This window comes from Rhinopithecus roxellana, chromosome 12 (assembly GCF_007565055.1).
Source record: "Rhinopithecus roxellana isolate Shanxi Qingling chromosome 12, ASM756505v1, whole genome shotgun sequence".
Lineage (NCBI taxonomy): Eukaryota > Metazoa > Chordata > Mammalia > Primates > Cercopithecidae > Rhinopithecus > Rhinopithecus roxellana.
In genome coordinates, this window is record NC_044560.1 from 73856673 (window position 1) to 73881425 (window position 24753).

Consider the following 24753-nt stretch of genomic DNA (forward strand, 5'->3'; position numbering starts at 1 on the left):
CCTCTCTACTGAAAATACAAAAAACTAGCCGGGTGCGGTGGCGGCCATCTGTAGTCCCAGCTACACGGGAGGCTGAGGCAGGAGAATGGCGTGAACCCGGGAGGTGGAGCTTGCAGTGAGCCGAGATTGCGCCACTGCACTCCAGCCTGGGCGACAGAGCGAGACTCCGTCTCAAAAAAAAAAAAAAAAAAAGAAATTTCCCATACTCTAGGGTGGGCCTGGCTCAGCTCAGCGAGGATGCCCTGCCTGAAAAGGCTGCAGCTTTCATCCCTCAGCCCAGCATCTGATCACATCTTCTGTAACTCAGGGATTGAGTGGGCGGGGCCTTAAGCATTATCCAATCAGAGACGCTGGGCTGGAAACCGTCCAATCAGGCAGGCAGCTGGAACAAAGAGGACGGCTTCTGGGTTTGGCGCGGCCTTTGTCTCTCTCTGCATCTGGAGCTAGGTGTTTCCTCTTCACTACTCTGTGCCCTCTGCTCCTAGAGGCGCAGCCTCTGTGGCCCTTTCTCCTGCAGGTATTGGGAAATCCACATCCAAGATGCCGGGACCCCCTGGAAGCCTAGGAATGGTGAGCGTGCCGGTTCGACATCCTGAGAGAGGAGGGACTGGTTGATGGGAAGTGGCTGTGGCGGCACTCAGGCCTCCCCGAAGTCAGCTCCACAGTCTGCGCCCCGAGTTCTCCTTGCCCAGCTCGGCCTCAGTCCCCTCCAGCCATAAGATGGCTACGGCGCTGTCAGCCAGTCCGGGGCTTCCTGTCTCTTGCCTGCGCAGTGACTGTGCCCTGGCCTGGCGCCCTCCCTGGGCAGCAGCTCTGCACCCGCAGCTCCGGGTCTCTCCCAGATTGTCAGGAACCACGAGAAGGTCATGAGGGGAGATCTTGACTCGGGGTGCGCGTTCACGAATGGGAAGAGCTTTGGTCCTTGGGGTTCAGAGTTTCTCTTTTCTCCTGTTAAAAATTTACGGGGCCGGGCGCGGTGGCTGACGGCTGTAATCCCAGCATTTTGGGAGGCAAAGGCGGACGGGTTGTCAGGGAAACTAAGTTCCTCTTCAAAGACTCAACTTCCTGGTCAGAAGTTGTAAAAATTGTAAATCAACCCTACCCCTTCTTTCCCCTTTTCCGTTTCTCGCAAATCGCGCGTTTATCCTATTTGGAAAAAGTTTGGATCAGCTTAGATTGTGCGATCTGACCCCAGCCAATAGGGGAAGGACACAAAACCAAAAACTACGTTGGGGTTAAAAACCCCCTCCTGGTTGGGCGCGGTAGCTCAGACCTGTAATCCCAGCACTTTAAGAGGCCTAGGCGGACGGATCACGTGGTCAGGAGTTCTAGACCATCCTGGCCAACATGGTGAAAACCCGTCTCTACTAAAAATACAAAAATTAGCCAGGTGTGGTGGCGGGCGCCTGTAGTCCCAGTTACTTTGGAGACTGAGGTATAAGAATTGGTTGAACCCAGGAGGAACAGGTTGAAGTGAGCCGAGATCGCGCCATCGCACTTTAGCATGCGGGACAGAGCAACACTCCTTCTCAAAAAAAAAAAGTAAGAATCTTAAAAATTTCTTCCTTTATATAAACACGGTGTTTAAGTAATTTCACTGGATTTTTCAAACAGTTTCAAGAACGAAGTGAATAACACTGACATGGAAATTAAATCTTAAACCTGGTAATTACGGGGCTGGGCGCGGTGGCTCAAGCCTGTAATCCCAGCACTTTGGGAGGCCGAGACGGGCGGATCACAAGGTCAGGAGATCGAGACCATTCTGGCTAACCTGGTGAAACCCCGTCTCTACTAAAAACAAAAAAAAAAACTAGCCGGGCGAGGTGGTGGGCGCCTGTAGTCCCAGCTACTCTGGAGGCTGAGGCAGGAGAATGACGTAAACCCGGTAGGCGGAGCTTGCAGTGAGCTGAGATCTGGCCACTGCATACCAGCCTGGGCGACAAAGCGAGACTCCGTCTCAAAAAAAAAAAAAGAAAAAAGAAAATCCTGGTAATTCCAAGCTAAGGCTAATATGAAGCCTGCAAAAGGAGGGGTTTTTAAAAAAATTTTTTTTTTATTTTGACGCGGAGTTTAGCTCTTATTGCCCAGGCTGGAGTGCAGTGGTGTGATCTTGGTTCACCGCAACCTCTACCTCCCTGGTTCAAGGGATTCTCCTACCTCAGCCTATGGAGTAACTGGGATTACAGGCATGCGCCTTCACGCCCGCCTAATTATATGTGTTTACTAGAGATGGGGTTTCTCCATGTTGGTCAGGCTGGTCTCCAATTCCCAACCTCAGGTGATCCACCCGCATTGGCCTCCCAAAGTGCTGGGATTACAGGGTTGCGCCACCGCGCCCGGCCAGCAGGAGGTTATTAAAGGCCCAGTTAGTTTTTTCTGGGGAGCCTCCCCTGCAGTTGTCCCAGCCTGCTCACCCCAGCTATGGAAGGAGCCTTTATCTTGAGAGAAGCTACAAAGCCCTGGAAAGCTGGGGCCCCACAGGCAGATGCAGTTAAGATTAAGGCGGAAGGAAACTGGGAGGGTCTTACTGATAATAAAGCTATTGTTTTGAGGTACTTTTCAGACTTTTTAAGATAAAAAAGTTAGATTTATATTAAGAAATGAATTAGTATTGGAACAGGAGAAAGTACCAACTAATTATAAGTTCTCTGTGGCTTACAAAAATGTAGGCAGAAAAGGGCTTTCTTTCCTAGAGAGGAGCAAACAAGATTAGATAAAAGGTGGGAGGGGAATGGCAAATGGAGGGTGAAAAAGTCGTATTTTAGCTCAGAGAATGTCTTACCCTGAAATCAGCATGTTTTTCGGAGGGACGTAAAATGGGGTTGTATGTTGACTTAGACTGACGGTAGCTCAAAGTTCAGGAGCCTGAGGGAGGGAGATAAACTTAAATAACGTTTGACTAATAAATATTTTAGGCCAGGCACGGGGGCTCATGCTTGTAATCCCAGCACCTTGGGAGGCCTAGGCAGGCAGATCACCTGAGGTCAGGAGTTCGAGAACAGCCTTAGCAGCATGGTGAAACATCGTATCTACTAAAAATACAAAAATTAGCCGAGCTTCGTGGTGGGCGCCTATAATGGCAGCTACTCGGGAGGCTGAGGCAGGAGTATTGCTTGAACCTGGGAGGTGAAGATTGCAGTGATCAGTGAGTCCAGATGTCGCCACTGCACTCCAGCCTGGGCAGCAGAGTGAGACTTAATCACACACACACAAAAAAAAGAATAAAAGAAAGAAAAGGAAAAAAAAAATTTGACGACTGAAGGCAAATCAGCTGATTTTTGTAATGAGAAAAAGGAGAAAATGTACAGAGTGTGTGTCTGGCTGTGTGATAGGTGAGAAAAGAGCACCATCTAAGTCATAATGGGAAGGGTGTTTCTTTCCATAAACTGTTTCTGGAGTACACAACAAATGGAGAATTTTATTAATCACAAATATTTTCCATGATTATCTATGTGTTTCATCTTTCCCCATCTCTTTTCTTTGTTGTATGCATTTCTTCCATTTGGCTTTTCCTGGGCTGCATCTTATATATTAAACCGGTAAACGTAACTACAGTGTTTCATTGAGTTCTGTGAATAGCTCTACCAAAGTATTGAACTTCAGGGACATTTCAGGAGTCCCCAGTTTTCAAACATTAATTCAAAAGAATAGATGGGCCCATAGGGTTTGTGACTGGCATCTGCAGTGAGGACAATCTTGTGGGACCAAGGGTCTGTGATGACTCTGGGTGGTGTTAGAATTCAAATGTTAGACAATGAGTTAGTGTTGGAGATTTGTTTGATGTTCAGCAAACTCTACAGATATTGGTGCCAGAAAAAAGTTATCATGGAGGCCCGGCCTGGGGCAAAGCTCTGAGTGTTTGGGATTGTGAATCTCTGCTCTCCTGTACACAGGCTGCCACACTGCCCATTGTTCTGTGATTCCTGGTCTTCTCCCAGGGTGACAGAGGACTGAAAACTTAGAGAAAAGGAGTTCTGATTAAAGACCCCCTTTTATTGTAGCTATCACCACAGTATTCTCACCCACTCACAAACACACACACTAGACATTGATGTGTCCACGCTCCTCCCAGGACTAGGCATCACCCTCTCAGAAACTTCACCACAGCATTTTTGGTCCTAGCGTTTCTTGTGTTTCTTGTCAAGAATCCACAAGTCTCTGTAAGTCTCCTGGTATATCTCCACCCCCAGACACCAAATCTGCAGCAGGAACCTGTTTTCTCCACCAACTTAGGATCTGGGCTGCCTGTTTATAGTCTCATCTGCCTGCATGCACACAGAAATAAATCAGAGTACAGTCCCACCTGGGCCACTATCTGTAGTGAAAATCAGTCCATTCACCTACATTGCACTCTCTTCCACCCAGGAATTTGTTTTCTTTTAGATTTTATTTTTTATTTTTGGTTTGGTGTACACTTGTGTGTTTTTTTTTTTTTTTTGAGACGGAGTCTCGCTCTGTCACCCAGGCTTGAGTGTAGTGGCGTGATCTGGGCTCACTGCAAGCTCCGCCTCCCGGGTTCACACCATTCTCCTGCCTCAGCCTCCTGAGTAGCTGGGACTACAGGCGCCCACTACCACGCCGGGCTAATTTTTTGTATTTTTAGTAGAGATTTCACTGTGTTAGCCAGGATAATCTTGATCTCCTGACCTCGTGATCCGCCTTCCTCGCCCTTCAAAAGTGCTGGGATTACAGGCGTGAGCCACCGCGCCCGGCCTGAAGTCTACATCTTAAGGGATATTTGTGAACAGAATAATTGCTATTGTAATTTTTTTTTTTTTTTTTTTAGCAGAATCTTACTCTGTTTCCCAGGCATGAGTGCAGTGACATGATCTCGGCTGACTGCAATTTCGGCCACTCAGGTTCAAGTGATTCTCCTGCCTCAGCCTCCCAAGTAGCTGGGATTACTGGCCCCGGCCACTGTGCCCAGCTAATTTTTGTATTTTTAGTAGAGGCGAGGTTTCACCATCTTGGTCAGGCTGGTCTTAAACTCCTGACCTCGTGATCCACCCTCCTTGGCTTCACAAAGTGTTGGGATTACAGACGTAAGGCACTGCACCCAGCTGTATAATTTCAATTTTTTAGCCTTCTTTAGTGTACATGTTGATTTTCTAATAAAATTACCCTAGAATACCTTAAGGGATTTGTTTAAATTGTGGATTAGTATATAGTATAAAGTTGACAGGGTAGTGGCTAGAAAAGATTAAAAGTATAGGAACTCTGGGATTTAAGTTTCTTTTAGGTAAGCTTAGAAAACACAAAACGGGAAGTACCCCAGTTGCATAGAGAACAGAATTCTACATAAGGTCCTCACACTTCCTGAGACCTGATCAGATTCACACTTTTTGGAGGCTTTATTTAGGTCTGACCCTACCCTGGAGTCTTGCCTCACAGAACTGATTAGAAGAAATCAGAGTTTTGGCTGCTGAATCCTGATGCCTTTCTAGAGCTGGTGCTCACAATTTCCTGACTTCCAAAAGCAGATGAATGGGAAAAATAAAGCACGTATTTTAGGGTCTTAGTTTTCTAAATTTTCTGTTAAAACCAGTGCTTGCAGAGACATCCTGTTAGGTAACTTTTTTTCTATTCCTGCAGATCCAGTAGTTGCTCCACAAGTCACAGAAAAGTAAATGTAAACAATAAAATTTTCTCTAAATTACCTTAAACTCTTCCTTTCTCTTTCTTCTTTCTATATTTTGCTTCTATCCTTTACAGTGTTTTAAAAAAAGTTGATGACAGAGAAACAGAAGAAGAAATAAAAATGCTGGGGCCTTTACCTAAATCCTAAAATGTATTAAACCCTTAGTACCAGCTTTCAGGGTGTTATGAAAATTAAATCACATAATGTGTTATGCCCAGCAAAGTGCTCTGTGTCATTCTCTTGAGCACAAAGTACCTGCTTAATAAACATTGTATTAGTACATGTGTACATGTTGTTTTCTAAATAGACTTATTCTGACATTGCTGTCTTCAGTTCCTCTGTAAACTTTAAAGAGGCAGCAAAGAATATAAAACTTTAGGATGGAGATGGGTTGTCCCTATTTGTATCAGAAGTATTTGGTTGTGACAAGAGTGCTGAGTGTAAGGGACCCTGTGCTGTGCCTGCTTCGCTAACTAATTTTAATAATAAGCCAAGGGGAAGCAACATCAGCATTGACAGGGGGCTTGTTTAAAACACTCATTCGTGGACCCTTTTCAAACCTGCAGAATCACATTACATAAAGTGGAGCCAAAATTACCTAGTGATTTATAAGCTCTTTAGAGCTTGAGAGGCAGTGCTTATCTTGGTGGTTATCAGCCCAGGCTTCTCATTAGGATCACATGGCCAATTTGCAGAAATCTCTTGTTCCCTCCCCACAGCTTCTGTTTATTCTGCGTGGAAGCATCCATGTTATTTTAGTGAAGGGCCTCATGTGACTCTTAAGGTGAGACCAGAATCGGGTATGAGGGCTTCAAAATACATTCATGAGAGTTAAGTTCTACCATTGCACTAAAGGGTGGTCACAGGGGCAGTTCTGTTTGGGTTTGGTACAGACAGGTCAGTGTGGCTTATAATGCCATTACTGGAAATTGCTAGTGTCTGTGGCAGGGAGAGCACCTGAGGACAGGAAAGGCAAAACTTATATTTCTGTCTTCGTGGAGCAGTTCATTGTTCCCTGAATCTCTTCTGTTTCAAAGGACGGAAATAGGTGGGCTTTTTCTGTCTTTTTCTGCCAGTTGATATCATGCCAGCAGGTAATCATGTGGTACTAACACCCGACCAGCTTGGTCAGGGAGACCCTAACCCAGGGGTGCTAGAGGAATTAAAGACACACACACAGAAGTATAGAGGTGTGAAGTGGAAAATCAGGGGTCTCACAGCCTTCAGAGCTTTATCCAGAGATTTATCCATGTATTTATTAACAGCAAACCAGTCATTAGCATTGTTTCTATAGATATTACATTAAGTAAGAGTATCCCTTAAGGGAAACAAAGGGATGGGCTGAATTAATTGCACCAGGAACATGCCCTTAAGACACAGCTAAAAGCTAAAGGCTTTTGTTTGTGGCTTACGAATGCCTTTAAGCAGTTTTCCGCCCTGGGCAGGCCAGATGTTCCTTGCTGTCATTCTTGTAAACCCACAACCTTCCAGCTTGGGCGTTACGGCCATTATGGACATGTTACAGTGCTGCAGAGATTTTGTTTATGGCCACATTTTGTTTATGACTTGCTCCCAACACCTTTGAAGGCATGTTCTCAAGATGCAGGTTAATTTTTCCAGAGAATCTCATCTGAGAAGGAATTCTATTTGATTTCAAGTTTTAAATTGATCTGGTATTCATTGCAGGGCTTCAATTGCATGTAAATAGATGTGAGAGTTGAAAGACCTATAAGGGGCTTCTCTCGCTTTACAATGTCTTATTATTTATTTATTTATTTATTTATTTTTCCTCTGGTTGATGAAATGCCAGGGTGAAAGGGATAGCCAAATGGACTAAAGCACAAGTGCCACTCTAGTTATTCTGCAGAGTGCCCATTAAAGGTCCACCACAATACCACCACACATCGGCTCAGGGATGAACAAGGGCTGACTGATTGATAAGCTCTTGAAAATTCTTGGCCGGGCGTGGTGGCTCAAGCCTGTAATCCCAGCACTTTGGGAGGCTGAGACGGGCGGATCACTAGGTCAGGAGATCGAGACCATCCTGGCTAACACCGTGAAACCCCGTCTCTACTAAAAAATACAAAAAAAAAAAACTAGCTGGGCGAGGTGGTGGGCGCCTGTAGTCCCAGCTACTCGGGAGGCTGAGGCAGGAGAATGGTGTAAATCCAGGAGGCGGAGCTTGCAGTGAGCTGAGATCTGGCCACTGCACTCCAGCCTGGGCGACAGAGCCAGACTCCGTCTCAAAAAAAAAAAAAAAATTCTTAAGCTCACTGCATCCCTTCAGGTCTCCAAGGAATGCTAAGTTCCTCCCTGCCGTGAGAGACAGGAAGTGAACTTAGTGTTGGGAGACGGAAGCTGGATGGTCCTCGGGGACTGACCACAGGGACTTCGAGATACAGCAGAGAGAACTTGGCATGACTCATTACTCCAGGCTGCAGAATCCTGGAAAAGAGCTACCATGTAGCCCATGCGTGGTCGACTGGAGGACCACCTTAGTGGAAAGGGCACATTCAGGGCCTCTGGCCTGCCATCTGCACAAGCATAACAATTGCTTTTGTTTAATGTGCAGATGGAATATTTGATCCATTTCAACCAGGCATTTGCATCTTGATATGTTGTCTTAATTGTCAAAGTTTGTTTTAAGTCTTTAACTTCCATGATCCTCTAGTAAAATGAATGTTTTATCACTTATTTTTATTAGTTTTTAGCCCAAAAAAGCTAAACACCATTTTATATTTAATAATGCTTTTTGTATGATTTTTATACCACATAAGCTAAATTTTACCTTTATATTAATGTGTTATTAATGTTAAATTTAATTTTAATAAAACCTTATGGATATATTTATCCAATTTTTAATGTTTGACCACAAGGTAAGATTTTATAGACTCTTTTTAACCTTTTATAATTTTTGTTAGAGCAGGTTGATGCTTTAAGAAAAACCTGTTGCATTTTTACTTTACTGTCCAGTTCACAGAAAAATTGGATGATACCTTTTTAACTTTAGCTAATATGTTTATACACAGAATTTTCTTTACAATTAACGTCTTAAAACTTGCTTAAACTTTTAAAGCAATAATTTTTTTAACCTTTTAATGCAGGTAAAAATCCACATTTTAATGCCTCCTTATAATCTTTTTACTACAGGTATATTTTACTTTTTTTATACACCTTGCATAAAACTGTTTCTTCAGTAGTACTCACGAGGCCTTATTACTTTTAAATTATACAACTTTTTTGCATAAATATTTTTGTAACTTTTTTTCTTTTACGACTTTTGCAGGCATTTTTTTTTTTTTCTGTCACCCAGGCTGGAGTGCAGTGGCGAGATCACTCACTGCAAGCTCCGCATCCCGGGTTCACACCATTCTCCTGCGTCAGCTTCCCCGGTAGCTGGGACTACAGGCGACTGCCACCATGCCATGCTAATTTTTTGTATTTTTAGTAGAGATGGGGTTTCACTGTGTTAGCCGGGATGGTCTCGATCTCCTGACCTCGTGATCCGCCCGCCTCGGCCTCCCAAAGTGCTGGGATTATAGGCGTGAGTCACCGCTCCGGGCCGTAGACAATTTTTTGACATGTCTCAACTTTCTGACTTGTTACAAACATTTTTTTCTTTAAACAACCAGTAATTTATTTCAGGACAAGAATTTACCATATAAAAGGCCGGGCGCGGTGGCTCAAGCCTGTAATCCCAGCACTTTGGGAGGCCGAGACGGGCGGATCACGAGGTCAGGAGATCGAGACCATCCTGGCTAACACGGTGAAACCCCGTCTCTACTAAAAACTACAAAAAAACTAGCCGGGCGACGTGGCGGCGCCTGTAGTCCCAGCTACCCGGGAGGCTGAGGCAGGAGAATGGCGTGAACCCGGGAGGCGGAGCTTGCAGTGAGCTGAGATCCGGCCACAGCACTCCAGCCTGGGCGACAGAGCGAGACTCCGTCTCAAAAAAAAAAAAAAAAAAAAAAAAAAAAAAGAATTTACCATATAAAATTATTTTATATAAACCCTGCCCTCCCCCCTTTCTTCCCTTTCTTGGAACTTTTTTTAACATAGTTCCTAGTGGGGTGGGCTTATTTGTGCCTAACCCATGCTTCTTTGAGAAAATACACCACGCTCACACCACACGCACACCAGAAAACAAAAAACAGGTAAAAAGGGCACACACACATTTCTCCAGTTTACACCAAACCAAAATCAAAACCAAAATCAGAGTATCCAGAAACCCAAGCCAGGTCAAAACCAAAATGAAAGTATCAAGCAATCCAAGTCAAGTCAAAAACAAAAACCAAAGTGCCGGTACGGGCCCACCGTGGATGATCAGGCCAAGCTTCTACTCAAATGGAGAAGGCACCAAAGTGCCAATAAAGGCACGCTGTGGGTGATCAGGGCACGCTTCCACTCAAATGAAGTGGGCAAGTTCCAAAGACTAGTCTTACCAAGTTTAAGATGTCCGGACTTCAAGTGCCAGTTCCTTCCCGGTGTTCAGCCACTGTGTTAATCATCTGCTCTGGCAAGGCATTCCACTGGGGCAATTGCCTACCTGGGAGCTGCTCTTTGGATGGCGTCACTCAGTCTGGCCAGAGTCCCCACAGGGATGCTCCAAGGGCAGGCCTAAGCCTCCTAAGGGGCTGCCTCAGCCATACATCAGTCACCCGGCCTCCGGGTCAGGGAACCAAGAAATGTAGCAGGATGAGCCACAGGCAAAACCTCTCAGACACCAGAGTTGTAGAAGGAAAGGCTCTATTCAGCTGGGAGCATTGGCAAGCTACTGCCTTAAAATCAGAATTCCCCGAGTGTACAATTTCTGTCCCTTTTAAGGGCTCACATCACTAAAGATTTCACATGAAAGGATCATGATTGATTTGAGCAACCAGGGGGTACGTGACAGGGTCTGCATGCACCGGTGGTCAGAGTGAAACAGAACAGGGCAGGAAGTTTCACAATGTTCTATACAATCTCTGGAATCTATGAATAAAATCAGTTTCTAAGTTATGAGTTGATTTTTAACTATTGGGTTTAGGCCAGGCAGGCCCAGGCCTGGTTTCAGGCCTGGTGCTGGGCTGCCTGCCTTTGGTTTTACTTCTTTGTTTTTTCTTAAAACAGGTACTGAGTATAAAACGATATAAAACAATATGAGAGGGTCTCTCTCTTTGCTCAATTGTACATGTTAAAGTTTGATAGGTGCTTTCTAACTCAACATGTCTTTTCCATCTGAAAAATATTCATAGCTGATTCTGTATGATGTAAATGTAGCACTCAAAAATGTACATATTCATGTTCGTGCCCTTAATTTTATACTTTATTATCTAGAAAAATATCATATATGAACTAATGTTGTGGATCTTAGGCTGCCCTTTTTTCTCAGAGTTGGAGAATATAATAGAGAATATTTTTGTGTTGAAAATTATTTTATTGGAGAATTTTAGTCAGTCCTATAAGTAACAACCAGTTCTTTTTACTCTCCCATTTCACCTTAAATAAAATTAAAAATTCGACCAATGGTGACTTGGTAAAAACGTGTGTGTTTGTGTGTTTTTCAGGGACCATTGCAATTCAGAGATGTGGCCGTAGAATTCTCTCTGGAGGAGTGGCATTGCCTGGACACTGCACAGCGGAATTTATATAGGGATGTGATGTTAGAGAACTACAGAAACCTGGTCTTCCTTGGTGAGGATAACTTAAATACATAATTCATAAAAAAAACCCTAGAAGTTTTATTTCTCTTTTTTGTGGAATGAATTTAGTGCTTTATTCTTTGCATAAAAGAGTTTCAGATGCCCTTTTTCCAGAAAATCTTCCGAATTTTTTTATTTAGAAAAGAATTTCTTCAAGATGTTTCATCTTAATCCAAACTTTCCACATTGCTGAGTTGAGCTTTATTCTTCACTCTAAATTAGTGGTAATTTCAGAATTTTAGTGGCTTAAAATATTGTTGCCCCCACCTGAAAATCTCATTGCCACCACCAATTTTTGATTCAGTAGTACCAGCTAGTAAATTTTAAAAGCCTACCTGCAGGGCCGGGTGCAGTGGCTCATGCCTGTAATTCTAGCACTTTAGGAGGCTGAGGCAGGCAGATCACCTGAGGTCGGGAGTTTGAGACCAGCCTGACCAACATGTAGAAACTCCATCTCTACTAAAAATACAAAATTAGTCGGTCGTGGTGGCATAGTCCTGTAATCCCAGCTACTCTGGAGGCTGAGGCAGGAGATTCCCCTGAACGCAGGAGGCAGAGATTTTGGTCAGTTGAGGTTGAGACATTGCACTCTAGCCTGGACAACAAGGGCAAATACTACTGTAATTTTGATAGGTAATTTATTGAATCTATAGATCACTTAGGATAATATGGCAATTTAAAAATCTATTTGGGTCTTCTCTAATTTTCTCAGTTTTTTTTTTAAAGGTTTTTTACCTTAGTGATTTTTTTCTAAGAAATTTATTTAATGCTATAGTAAATGAGACTTTTTCCTTTCTCTGTTTTATCAGATAGTTTTAAGTGTTTGAGACCATATACTTGTATGTTAATGTTTTGCTAATTTACTGAGTAGTGTATTTGTCAGTTTAGAAAGGTGTTTTTTTTTTTTTTTTTTTTTTGAGACGGAGTCTCGCTCTGTCGCCCAGGCTGGAGCGCAGTGGCGGGATCTCAGCTCACTGCAAGCTCCGCCTCCTGGGTTTACGCCATTTTCCTGCCTCAGCCTCCCGAGTAGCTGGGACTACAGGCGCTCGCCACCTCGCCCTGCTAGTTTTTTGTATTTTTTAGTAGAGACGGGGTTTCACCGTGTTAGCCAGGATGGTCTCTATCTCCTGACCTCGTGATCCGCCTGTCTTGGCCTCCCGAAGTGCTGGGATTACAGGCTTGAGCCACCGCGCCCGGCCAGAAAGGTTTTAAAGTACTGTTTATGGTTTTTTAAGTACCGCTTATGGTTTTTTAAATATAAGACTTTATGATCTACAAACAGAAACTTTTTACTTATTTTACTCCATCTCCAAAAGAAAAAGAAACCTACAAGTTGAAAGTATTTTCTAAATATTTAGAAATTTGTTATAAATTAGTATTTTGGTATGAATTTACTAGAATATTTTATTACATGCTTTCTGCTGAGCACATTACTAGGTTGTAATTGGAGAATATAAGCAAGATTCATGCTATTTATTTTTAATGAAACAGGTATTGTTGTCTCCAAGCCAGACCTGATCACCCATCTGGAGCAAGGAGAAAAACCTTTGACTGTGAAGAGACATAAGATGACTGCCGACCCCTCAGGTAGGTGCGAGTGAAAATGAATGCAACAGACGACACAGATAAGAGGTCCCAAGGTCAAAGAGAAAGCTAGCCCTTAAAATGTGATTCGGGAAGCTGTGTTCCAAAGGAAATAGTTCCTGGGCAGCTGTATTTATTTATTTATTTTATTTTATTTTATTTTATTTTATTTTATTTTATTTTATTTTTCTCTCACAAAGGGACATCTTCTGTCTCATGCTTCTAAATTATCTAAGAATTCTACTATTCTTTCTATGAGCTTCCTTCAAGTTCACAGTGAGAGCCAAATTCTTCTTTATGGTACCTAAGAGACTGCAGCTGCTTTTCCATTGTTTTGGGGACACACAAATATCTGCATGATTTCAAGAAACTAAAACTGTTTTTTAAGTTGTCTTTTTGCATCAGATCTGAAATGTGTGAGAGTATTAGTTTTTGTTGCCTTTTTGCTCATTTTTTCTGCACAGTCCATTCTGTTTTTATTACCAGATAGTCTTGAAATATGGTTTGAAATTGTAAGTATGATATCCTTCTGCTTTGATCTTTTTCCTCAAGATTGCTTTAGCTATCAAAGTTACTTTAGTTTCATTTAACTTTTAGAAATGTATTAGAACTATTACTATGAAAAAAAAAACCACTGCAATTTTGATAAGAAGTTTATTGAATCTATAGATCACTCAGTATAATATGGCAATTTTAAAATTTATTTGAATCTTCTCTAATTTTTCATAGTTCTTTTTTTTTTTTTTTTTTTGAGACAGAGTCTTGCTCAGTTGCCAGGCTGGAGTGCAGTGGTGCAATCTCTGCTCACTGCAACCTCTGCCTCCTGGGTTCAAGCTATTCTCTGCCTCAGCCTCCCAAATAGCTGAGATTACAGGTGCCCGCCACCATGCTCAGCTAATTTTTTTTTTTTTTTGTATTTTTTGTAGAGTTGGGGTTTCACCATGTTGGCCAGGCTGGTCTTGAACTCCTGACCTCATGATCCACCCACCGCGACCTCCCAAAGTGGTGGGATTACAAGCATGAGCCACCATGCCTGGCCCATAGTTTTTTTATTGTAAAGATTTTTTACCTCCTTGGTTAATCTTATTCTAAGAAAGTTACGACTTAATGCTATAGTAAATAAGACTTTTTTCTTCCTCTATTTTATCAGATAGTTTGTTTTAAGTGTATGAGACCATACATATACTTGTATGTTAATTTTATATTTTGCTAATTTACTGAGTGTATTTATCACTTTAGACAGGTTTTAATGTACTATTTATTGATTTTTAAATATAAGTTTGTATTATCTACAAACAGCAACTTTTTACTTATTTTTCTTTAATGTCAATGGATTTGTTTCTTTGATTAATTCTTCTTTCACATGCTTCCAGTGCTACATTAAAATAGAAGCATTGACAATGGACACAATATAGTTTTGTATTCGTTCCTAAATTTGATGGTGCAAACACCTCTTCAAGTTTTTCTTTTTCTTTTCTTTTTTTTTTTTTTTTTTTGAGACGGAGTCTCGCTCTGTCACCCAGGCTGGAGTGCAGTGGCCTGATCTCAGCTCACTGCAAGCTCCGCCTCCCAGGTTTACGCCATTCTCCTGCCTCAGCCTCCCGAGTAGCTGGGACTACAGGCGCCTGCCACCTCGCCCAGCTAGTTTTTTGTATTTTTAGTAGAGACGGGGTTTCACGGTGTTAGCCAGGATGGTCTCGATCTCCTGACCTCATGATCCGCCCATCTCGGCCTCCCAAAGTGCTGGGACTACAGGCTTGAGCCACCCCGCCCGGCACCATCTTTTTTTTTTTTTTACCAAAACTGAGTCTCTATTGCCCAGGTAGTACAATTTTGTTGATGGCATTTTTCCCATTTGACAGCCTTTTTTTTTTTTTTTTAAATAACTTTAGCGGCCGGGCGCGGTGGCTCAAGCCTGTAATCCCAGCACTTTGGGAGGCCGAGACGGGCGGATCACAAGGTCAGGAGATCGAGACCATCCTGGCTAACATGGTGAAACCCCGTCTCTACTAAAAAATACAAAAAACTAGCCGGGCGAGGTGGTGGGCGCCTATAGTCCCAGCTACTTGGGAGGCTGAGGCAGGAGAATGGCGTAAACCCGGGAGGCGGAGCTTGCAGTGAGCGGAGATCCAGCCACTGCACTCCAGCCTGGGTGACAGAGCAAGACTCCGTCTCAAAAAAAAAATAAAAATAAAAATAACTTTAGCAATATCACAATTTTTTTTCTGAGGTGCAAAAATGTTTTAAATAAATTCACTGGTGTCTGTAATCCCAGCATTTTGGGAGCCCGAGGTGGGCAGACCACCTGAGGTCAGAAGTTCGAGACAAGCCTGGCTAACATGGTGAAACCCTGTTTCTACTAAAAATACAAAAAATTAGCCAGGCATGGTGGCGCACGCCTGTAATCCCAGCTACTCGTGAGGCTGACACAGGTGAATCGCTGGAACCCTGGAGGTGGAGGTTGCAGTGAGCTGAGGTTATGTCATTGCACTCCAGCTTAGGCAACAAGAGTGAAACTGTGTCTAAAAAAAAAATTCACTGGTTACCTCATGTGACTATGCTTATAAATGGAGCATCATTATGTGATTTTTGAAATTTTGCTTATATGTGTGTTTGTTATAAATATATTTCTGTGTATCTAAGTTTGTTTATACAGTTTTTCATGTTTACATCGTGTTTTCTTTTAATAAATTTTTCAGTTATTTTTTGTATTTTTTGTATACACAATTTTTGGTTTTTTGATATTTTAGTATTTCTTTTTATTCTCATTTTTCTGATTTTCAGTAGTTGTCTGGGTTTCTGTTTTTTTTCTTATACAGTCTTTTTCTGTCACCAAGGCTGGAGTGCAATGGTGCAATCTCAGCCAGGCTGATCTTGAACTGCTGACCTCAAATGATCCACCCACCTCAGCCCCCTAAAGTGCTGGGTTTACAGGCATCAGCCACCGTGCCTGGCCTTTTTTATTTTATTTTTGAGACAGTGTTGCTCTGTTGCCCAGGCTGCAGTGCAGTGGTACAGTCTCCACTCACTGCAACCTTCCCCACCCAGGTTCAAGCAATTCTCCTGTGTCAGCCTTTCAAGTGGCTGGGATTACAGGCACTTGCCACCATGCCCAGCTAATTTTTGTATTTTTAGTAGATACAGGGTTTCACCGTGTTGGCCAGGCTGGTCTCAAACTCCTGACCTTGATCTCCCAGTGTGTTGGGATTACAGGAATGAGCCTCCAACACTGGGCTGTTCAATTCATTTGGAATTTTAAAAATTACTTTATATACTTTTTATGGGTGCTTTTGAAATTTTTTTTGATGGGGCCATGTTGTTTTAATATTTGGTATACATTACAATCTTTGATAGAGATTTGGAAATTAACAAAAAGCTACCTGTTACAATCTTTGTAATATAGCTTTGTCCTGGTGTAGTCTGAAATCAATTGTCTTGGCTAGAGATTCTGGGAATTTCTCAAACATGTTTTTAGGATGAATCTTGTCTAAAATTTTGTGTTTATTGTTTAGTTAAATCAGCTTATTTGTATTTCTTCTTAATAGTAATCACTTGCTATACCCATTCCCTGTTTGGGGTACCGCAGTTTCTCTGCTTCTCTATAATTTACCTTTAGACGCAGCAAACTGTCATTCCAATGTATATCACCATTGTTTTCAGCATTTTGTGTCATGGGACACTTTATCTAGTAGCTCCTAGAAGACAGAAATAAAGATGTATGTACCAATGTATATACATTGTTTTTTAAAAAGGAAACCAGGAGTTGGCACAATTTACATTTTTGTGTATGTATATGAGACAGAGTTTCACTCTTACCCAGTCTGGAGTGCAGTGGCATGATCTTTGCTCGCTACATTCTCTACCTCCACAGTTGAAACAATTCTCCTGCTTCTGCCTCCAAAGTAGCTAGGATTACAGGTACCTGTTACCATGCCTGGCTAATTTTTTTTGTATTTTAGTAGAGATGGAGTTTTACCATGTTTGTTCAGGCTGGTCTCAAACTCCTGACCTCAGGTGATCCTCCTGCTTTGCCCTCCCAAATTGCTGGAATTACAGGCATGAGCCATTGTGCCTTGTTGGCAATTTATTTTATTATTATTATTATTATTTTGAAACTGAGTCTGGCTCTATTGCCCAGGCCAGAGTGCAGTGGTGAATCTTGGCTTACTGCAACCTCCGCCTCCTGGATTCAAGAAATTCTCATGCCTTGGCCTCCTGAGTAGTTGGCATTATAGCTGCCAATGACCATGACTGGCTAACTTTTTGTAATTTTAGTAGAGATAGGTTTCACCATCTTGGTCAGGCTGGCCTTGAACTCCTGACCTCAAGTGATTCACATCAGCCTCCCACAGTGCTGGTATTACAGATGTGAGCCACTGCACCAGGTTGGCAATTTACTCTTAAAGGCACAATGTTATGCTGGGGAGCAAGAAGAGCTGTTGCATATAAGTAACAGACTTTTCTTTATCTTCTTTGTGACTGTTTGCTTTATGCTTACTCAGGGCCTTTCACACACTTAACTCGTTTATAAATTTTTCACAGGCCGGGCGCGGTGGCTCAAGCCTGTAATCCCAGCACTTTGGGAGGCCGAGATGGGCGGATCACGAGGTCAGGAGATCGAGACCATCCTGGCTAACATGGTGAAACCCCGTCTCTACTAAAAAATACAAAAAACTAGCCGAACGAGGTGGCAGGCACCTGCAGTCCCAGCTACTCCGGAGGCTGAGGCAGGAGAATGGCGTGAACCCGGGAGGCGGAGCTTGCAGTGAGCTGAGATCCGGCCACTGCACTCCAGCCTGGGTAACAGAGTGAGACTCCGTCTCAAAAAAAAAAAAAAAAAAAAATTTTTTCACAAATGTATTTTGGGCAGTATGTTTTTGTTACATTTATATGTCTAGGAAGAAATTACAGCTTGAGGTATTTTGCTATGTCATCTTGCTTATGTAGTTTGTATAACTTTATAAGTTATATTTGTAAAGTATATTTATCTGAGTCTAGCAATTGAAGTAATGTGTTTTTGTTGTTTCTTTCAGTTATGTGTTCTCATTTTGCCCAAGACCTTCGGCCAGAGCAAAGCATAAAAGATTCTTTCCAAAAAGTGATACTTAGAAAATTTGAAAAATATGGACATGGCAATTTACAGTTTAAAAAAGTCTGTGAAAGCGTGGATGAGTGTGAGGTACACAAAAGAGGTCACAATGGGCTTAACCAATGTTTGACAACTACCCAGAGCAAAATATTTCAATGTGGGAAATATGTGAAAGTGTTTCATCAATTTTCAAATTCAAACAAACAAAAGAGAGGACATACTGGCAAAAAACCTTTCAAATATATAGAATGTGGCAAAGCTTGTAAGCAGTTCTCAACTCTTACTACACATAAGAAAATTCATACTGGAGGGAAACGCTACAAATGTGAAGAATGTGACAAAGCCTTTAACTACTCTTGCAGCCTTACTAGACATAAGAAAATTCATACTGGAGGGAAACCCTACAAATGTGAAGAATGTGGCAAAGCCTTTAAGCACTCCTATACCCTTACTACACATAAGATAATCCATACTGGAGAACAACCCTACAAATGTAAAGAATGTGGCAAAGCTTTTAACCATCCTGCAACTCTTTCTTCACATAAGAAAATTCATACTGGAGAGAAACCATACAAGTGTGATAAATGTGGCAAAGCCTTTATTTTATCCTCAATCCTTCGTAAACATGAGAAGATTCATACGGGAGAGAAACCATACAAATGTGAAGAATGTGACAAAGCCTTCACTCGTTCCTCACACCTTACTATGCATAAGATAATTCATACTGGAGAGAAGCCATACAAATGTGAAGAATGTGGCAAAGCTTTTACATGGTCTGCAGGTCTCCATAAACATAGGAGAACTCACACTGGAGAGAAACCCTACAAATGTGAAGAATGTGGCAAAGCCTATACTACATCCTCAACTCTAATGGAACATAAGGCAGCTCATACTGGAGAGCAACCTTACAAATGTAAAGAATGTGGCAAAGGTTTTAACTGGTCCTCAGATCTTAGTAAACATAAGAGAATTCATATTGGACAGAAACCAAGAATGTGACAAAGCTTTATTTTATTATTATTATTTATTTATTTTTGTTTGAGAGCGAGTTTCGCTCTTGTTGCCCAGGCTGGAGTGCAATGGTGCAATTTTGGCTCACCACAGCCTCCACCTCCTGGGTTCAAGCGACTCTCCTGCTTCAGCCTTCTTGAGTAGCTAGGATTATAGGCATGCGCCACCACACCTGGCTAATTTTGTATTTTTAGTAGAGATGGGGTTTCTCCATGTTGGTCAGGCTGGTCTCAAAGTCCTAACCTCAGGTGGTCTCCCTGCTTTGGCCTCCCAAAGTGTTGGGATTACATGCATGAGCCACTGTGCCTGGCTGACAAAACTTTTTAAGGAAGTTCTCAACCCTTATTACACATAATTCATACTGGACAGACACCCTACAAATGTGAAGAATGTGGCAAAGCCTATAACAAGTTCTCAGTTCTTTTATTTTTATTCATTTATTTATTTTTTGGGATGCAGTTTCACTCTTGTGACCCAGGCTGGAGTGCAATGGTATGATCTCAGCTTACTGCGACCTCGGCCTCCTGGGTTAAAGCCTTTCTCCTTCCTCAGCCTCCTGAGTAGCTGGGATTATAGGTGCTCACCACTACACCCAGCTTGTTTTTGTATTTTCAGTAGAGACAGGCTTTTGCCATATTTGCCAGACTGGTCTTGAACTCCTGACCTCAGGTGATCCACTCACCTTGGCTTCTAAAGTCCTGGGATGACAGGCATGAGCCTCAATTCCCAGCCACAAGTTCTCAATTCTTAAGAGACATGGCGATAATTCATGCTGAAGAGGATCTCTACAAACCTGAAAGATGTGACAGTGCTTTTCCCAACACCTCCAACTTTTCTACGCATTAAAAAAAATTACACTCTGTGAAACCATAGAAATGTATGAAATGTGTCAAAGCCTTTATATAGTTGCCACACTTTATTGTAGGTAAGCTAATTCATACTTCCAAAACACGCACAAGTATGAAGAATGTGGCAAAACTTTTAATCAGTGCTTACACCCTATTTCACAGGAAAGCTATTATCCTTGAGAAAAATTGTACAAATATAAAGAATATGGAAAAGCCATTAATGCCCATCACATCTTACTCAACGTAAGATGGTTCATAGTTATTAAAAACAAAAGAGAAATTACTGTGAAAAAAATCTTTCAGAAAATATAAGCCTTTAAGGTGAAGAAGAGTATTGATTCTGAAGACAAGCATTACAAATATAAAGGGGTTTGTAGTACCTTTGCTTGTATTACAGATCTTATTGCACGCGTTTTGTATTAGAAGGAAACCCTAAAGCGGTTGCCAAGCTTTGTTCAACATCGGGGAATGTATATTGAAGAAGATTCCTGCAAACGTAATGAATTTGGAAACACTCTTTAGATAATTATTTGTGACCGGGCATGGTGGCTAATGCCTGTAATCCCAGCACTTTGGGAGGCTGAGGTGGGAGGATCACCTGAGGTCGGGAGTTTGAGATCAGCCTGACCAACACAGAGAAACCCCATCTCTACTAAAAATAGAAAATTAGTCATGTGTGGTGGCACATGCCTGTAATCCCAGCTACTCAGGAGGCTTGAACCTGGGAAACAGAGGTTGAGAGTGGAGATCATTGCACTCCAGCCTGGGCAACAAGAGTGAAACTCCCTCTCCAAACAAACAAACAAAAAAAAATATTTGTGTGTAACTAAAAGTAGATTTTTAGAAGCATTGTAATTACATTAAAAGTATACTTGTTCCGGCCAGGCACAGTGGCTCACACCTGTAATCCCAGCACTTTGGGAGGCCGAGGCAGGTGGATCACAAAGTCAGGAGTTCAAGACCTGCCTGGCCAAGATGGTGAAATCCTGTCTCTACTAAAAATACAAAAATTAGCTGGGCATGGTGATGGGCGCCTATAATCCCAGCTACTTGGGAGGCTGAGGCAGAGAACTGGAATTGCTTGAACCCAGGAGGCGGAGATTGCAGTGAGCTGAGGTCACACCATTGTCCAGCCTGGGTAACAGAGCAAGACTCCATCTCAAAAAATAAAAATAAAAAAAGTATACTTGCTTCCTTAAAAAAAAATTTTCTGAAAAGTGAATAATGATGTAATCCAGCTTTCAAATTACGTTATGCTATTTTATTCTTATTGTATTCATATGTGAAAGCGTGTGTTCAATTTTTGCTGCATCAGATATATTAGCGATACTTTTTTATTAGTTGGGCATTTATGACCTTTTCTATACAAGTAAGGATATTAAAATGTAAGATGCATGATGAAAATATAAGTGGAGAGGCTCTTTGTAGTTAATGTATATTAAGTAATGTATAAGGTAGGTGTTCAGAGTAATACTTTTCAACGTTATAGTGGTAAATAATTATAGAGAAAAGTACATTAAACTAAATTAGTATATTGTACTTTTATGTCACAAAATGCAGTACATTTAAAAATTGTTAGATTATGAGTGAACTTAATTTAATTTGATGTTTTTTTACTATGTTAAGACTATTGTGCATTTAATGAAGCATTATTATGCCACTAACTAACCTATCCCACCTTACTCAAAGGTGTAAGTAAAAGATGGTAAATATACTATTTGGTACATAATAAAGTAATGTCTCTACTAATCACTTTGCCAGTGGCTTTAAACAGCCAATGAATGTAAGAATATTGTTCCCATAGGTTAAACTTTTATTTTCAGGAGAAAAGAACAATTATTGGAACAAGACAAATTTTAATAAGGTGGTTAATAAAAAACTAAGCACCTCCAGAATGCTGAAAGCAAATCTATACTTTCTGCTTTGTCTTTTATTTATTAATGTAAAATGTTATGGCTTATGTGTCAAATTTTTTTCAGAATCTGCTTATTAAATTATAGGCAGCTTTGTCTCCAGAAACAACACTCTTGAGTATAACAATAAAAGCCCTCTTCAAACAGAAAACAAATAATCATTGTTAACACTTATTTTAATGAAAATTCAACCAAAATCAAGTAATTGGATATATTTTTATTGTTCTATGTGTGTGTGAATGTATAAAGTGGTGCATAAAGGAAAAATAATTTAAGCCAGAAAAAAAAGATGTTAAATAAAAATATTTGTAATGAATAAAACTGGAAATTAGTTAACTATTATTTGCAGGTGATATCTTTGTTTATGTAGATAACAAAAGCAGCAGAAAATTTTCACGGAGTCTCTCTCTGTCACCCAGGCTGGAGTGCAGTGATGCGATCTCAGCTAACTCCAAGTTCTGCCTCCTGGGTTCACTCCGTTCCCCTGCCTCAGCATCCCCAGTAGCTGGGACTACAGGCGTCTACCACCATGCCCGGCTAAATTTTTTTTGTATTTTTTGTAGAGACGGGGTTTCACTGTGTTAGCCAGGATGGTCTCGATCTCCTGACCTCGTGATCCGCTCGCCTCAGTCTCCCAAACTGTTGGGATTACAGTCGTGAGCCATGGCACCCAGCTGTGAGAAGCTTTTAATAAATAAGCATTTAAAAGAAACTAGGGTTACTTGTTATGTTTAAAATATATGCTATTCTCACACAAAATGAAACTGCTGCAATCCAACTTGAGAAGCCAAGAATAGCCTTACATTGTTAAACACAGAAAATATAAACGTATACTTTGCAGAACAGGGTTAGGCACTCTGACATGTGAAAGAAAATATTAGGAAATAAACTATGTTATTCTTTTTTCTTTTTTTTTTTTTTTTTTTTGAGACGGAGTCTTGCTCTGTCACCCAGGCTGGAGTGCAGTGGCCGGATCTCAGCTCACTGCAGGCTCCGCCTCCCGGGTTCCCGCCATTCTCCTGCCTCAGCCTCCCGAGTAGCTGGGACTACAGGCGCCACCACCTCGCCCGGCTAGTTTTTTGTATTTTTTAGTAGAGACGGGGTTTCACCGTGTTAGCCAGGATGGTCTCGATCTCCTGACCTCATGATCCGCCCGTCTCGGCCTCCCAAAGTGCTGGGATTACAGGCTTGAGCCACCGCGCCCGGCCAACAACTATGTTATTCTTTAGATATAGGTGAAGAAAGATGAAAATTCTGTAATTCCTTCTTGCCTGCAGCAAACTTAAATTTATAAGTAACTATTTTGATAAATATAGAGTGCCTATTAATTATGTAATTCACACATAACATGCAAATTCTAGCATATTGTCCTAAATATGTAAATCTAAAATTACAGACAAATTTGAAATAGAAAATAGAAGGTATAGGGAGAGTGACATCAGTAAGATGAAAAGATTAAAAATGCCCTATTTTGATATCCCCTTACAGCAAAAAAAAAAAATCAGCCATCCCTGACAAAAATGCCTTTATTGGCTGGGCACGGTGGCTGATGCCCTTAATCCCAGCACTTTGGGAGGCTGAGATGGGCAGATCACGAGGTCAGGAGTTTGAGACCAGCATGGCAAACATGGTGAAACCCTGTCTCTACTAAAAATACAAAAAAAAAAAAAAAAAAAAAAAAAAAAATAGGTGGTTGTGGTGGCACACGACTGTAATCCTAGCTCCTCAGGAGGCTGAGGCAGGAGAATTGCTTAAACCTGGGAGGCAGAGGTTGCAGTGAGGTGAGATGGCGCCACTGCACTCCAGCCTGAAGGAGAGAGTTTCAGAGAAATAAATAAATGCCTTTATTAGAGAACCAGGCATTATGGCTCACACTTGTAATGACAGCTACATGGTACATTAATAATGGAGAACAGCTTCAGGCCAGGATTTCGAGATCAGCCTGGGTTATGTAGCAAGATGTCATCTCTAAAATAATTGTCTCTATGAGAGATTTGAGATCCAGGGAGGGAGTTGTGAAACTGTTAAAGCTTAAGGTTGAGAAGTGTTCTATTCAGAAGGCAGGCCCTCATTCAGATGGAAAACTACCTGACCACTTTTCTTGGCTACAGACCAGGATAGGGTTCACCCAACTTGGTCCCACTAAGAATTCTGAACTTCATCTGTAATCATCCAAAACTCCTCCCAGCCAGTCTGGCAGAGGTCTTGCCATTCCAAAGACCTGGAGGAAGGCACATATTTATAGCCATATAGGCAGGCCTGCAGACCTTGGCCTGTACAGGGGTCCCTGAAGTGGTTCAATTACTCAGTTTCTGCAGACCCAGCAGCCTTGTGACCAAGCTACAACCCCTCTTCCTTACAAATTCAGAGAGCATCTCATCACCCTAAGGGTCCAACAAAAGACGATCTTTATCTTCTAAAATCAGTGTATGAAAACTTGAAGAGGTGTTTGCTCAATCAACTTCAGACAGCAATACAAAGCTATATTGTGCCCATTGTCAATGCTTCTATTTTAATGTAGCACTGGAAGTATGTGGCAGAAGAATTAGTCAAAAAATGTTTTTAAATCCATTGAAATTAAAGAAAAATGAGTAAAAAGTTGCTGTTTGCAGATTATACAATTTCATATTTAAAAAACCATAAACAGTATATTAAAACCTGTCTAGGCCGGGCGCGGTGGCTCAAGCCTGTAATCCCAGCACTTTGGGAGGCCGAGACGGGCGGATCACGAGGTCAGGAGATCGAGACCATCCTGGCTAACACGGTGAAACCCCGTCTCTACTAAAAATACAAAAAAACTAGCCGGACGAAGTGGCGGGCGCCTGTAGTCCCAGCTACTCGGGAGGCTGAGGCAGGAGAATGGCATAAACCCGGGAGGCGGAGCTTGCAGTGAGCTGAGATCCGGCCACTGCACTCCAACCCCAGCGACAGAGTGAGACTCTGCCTCAAAATAAATAAATAAATAAATAAATAAATAAATAAATAAATA

The 24753-nt window shown here is 41.8% G+C and overlaps 1 protein-coding gene across 1 annotated transcript; it reads left to right on the forward strand.

Moving 5' to 3' along the window:
- Positions 1-326: 326 nt before the first annotated feature.
- LOC104675532 (zinc finger protein 486-like) lies at positions 327-18991 on the forward strand. Its single transcript, XM_030942327.1, has 4 exons — positions 327-570; positions 11185-11311; positions 12811-12906; positions 17937-18991. Exons 1-4 carry the CDS (start codon positions 541-543, stop codon positions 18989-18991), a joined length of 1308 nt encoding a protein of 435 aa, XP_030798187.1. The 5' UTR covers positions 327-540.
- Positions 18992-24753: the final 5762 nt, after the last annotated feature.

Excerpts from the sequence above, each read along its gene's own strand:
- LOC104675532 (XM_030942327.1), top strand. The coding sequence starts at position 541 with ATGCCGGGACCCCCTGGAAGCCTAGGAATG. Across the intron at positions 11,312-12,810 it reads CAGAAACCTGGTCTTCCTTG|GTATTGTTGTCTCCAAGCCA; the intron begins GTGAGGATAACT and ends TTAATGAAACAG. Across the intron at positions 12,907-17,936 it reads GATGACTGCCGACCCCTCAG|TTATGTGTTCTCATTTTGCC; the intron begins GTAGGTGCGAGT and ends TGTTTCTTTCAG.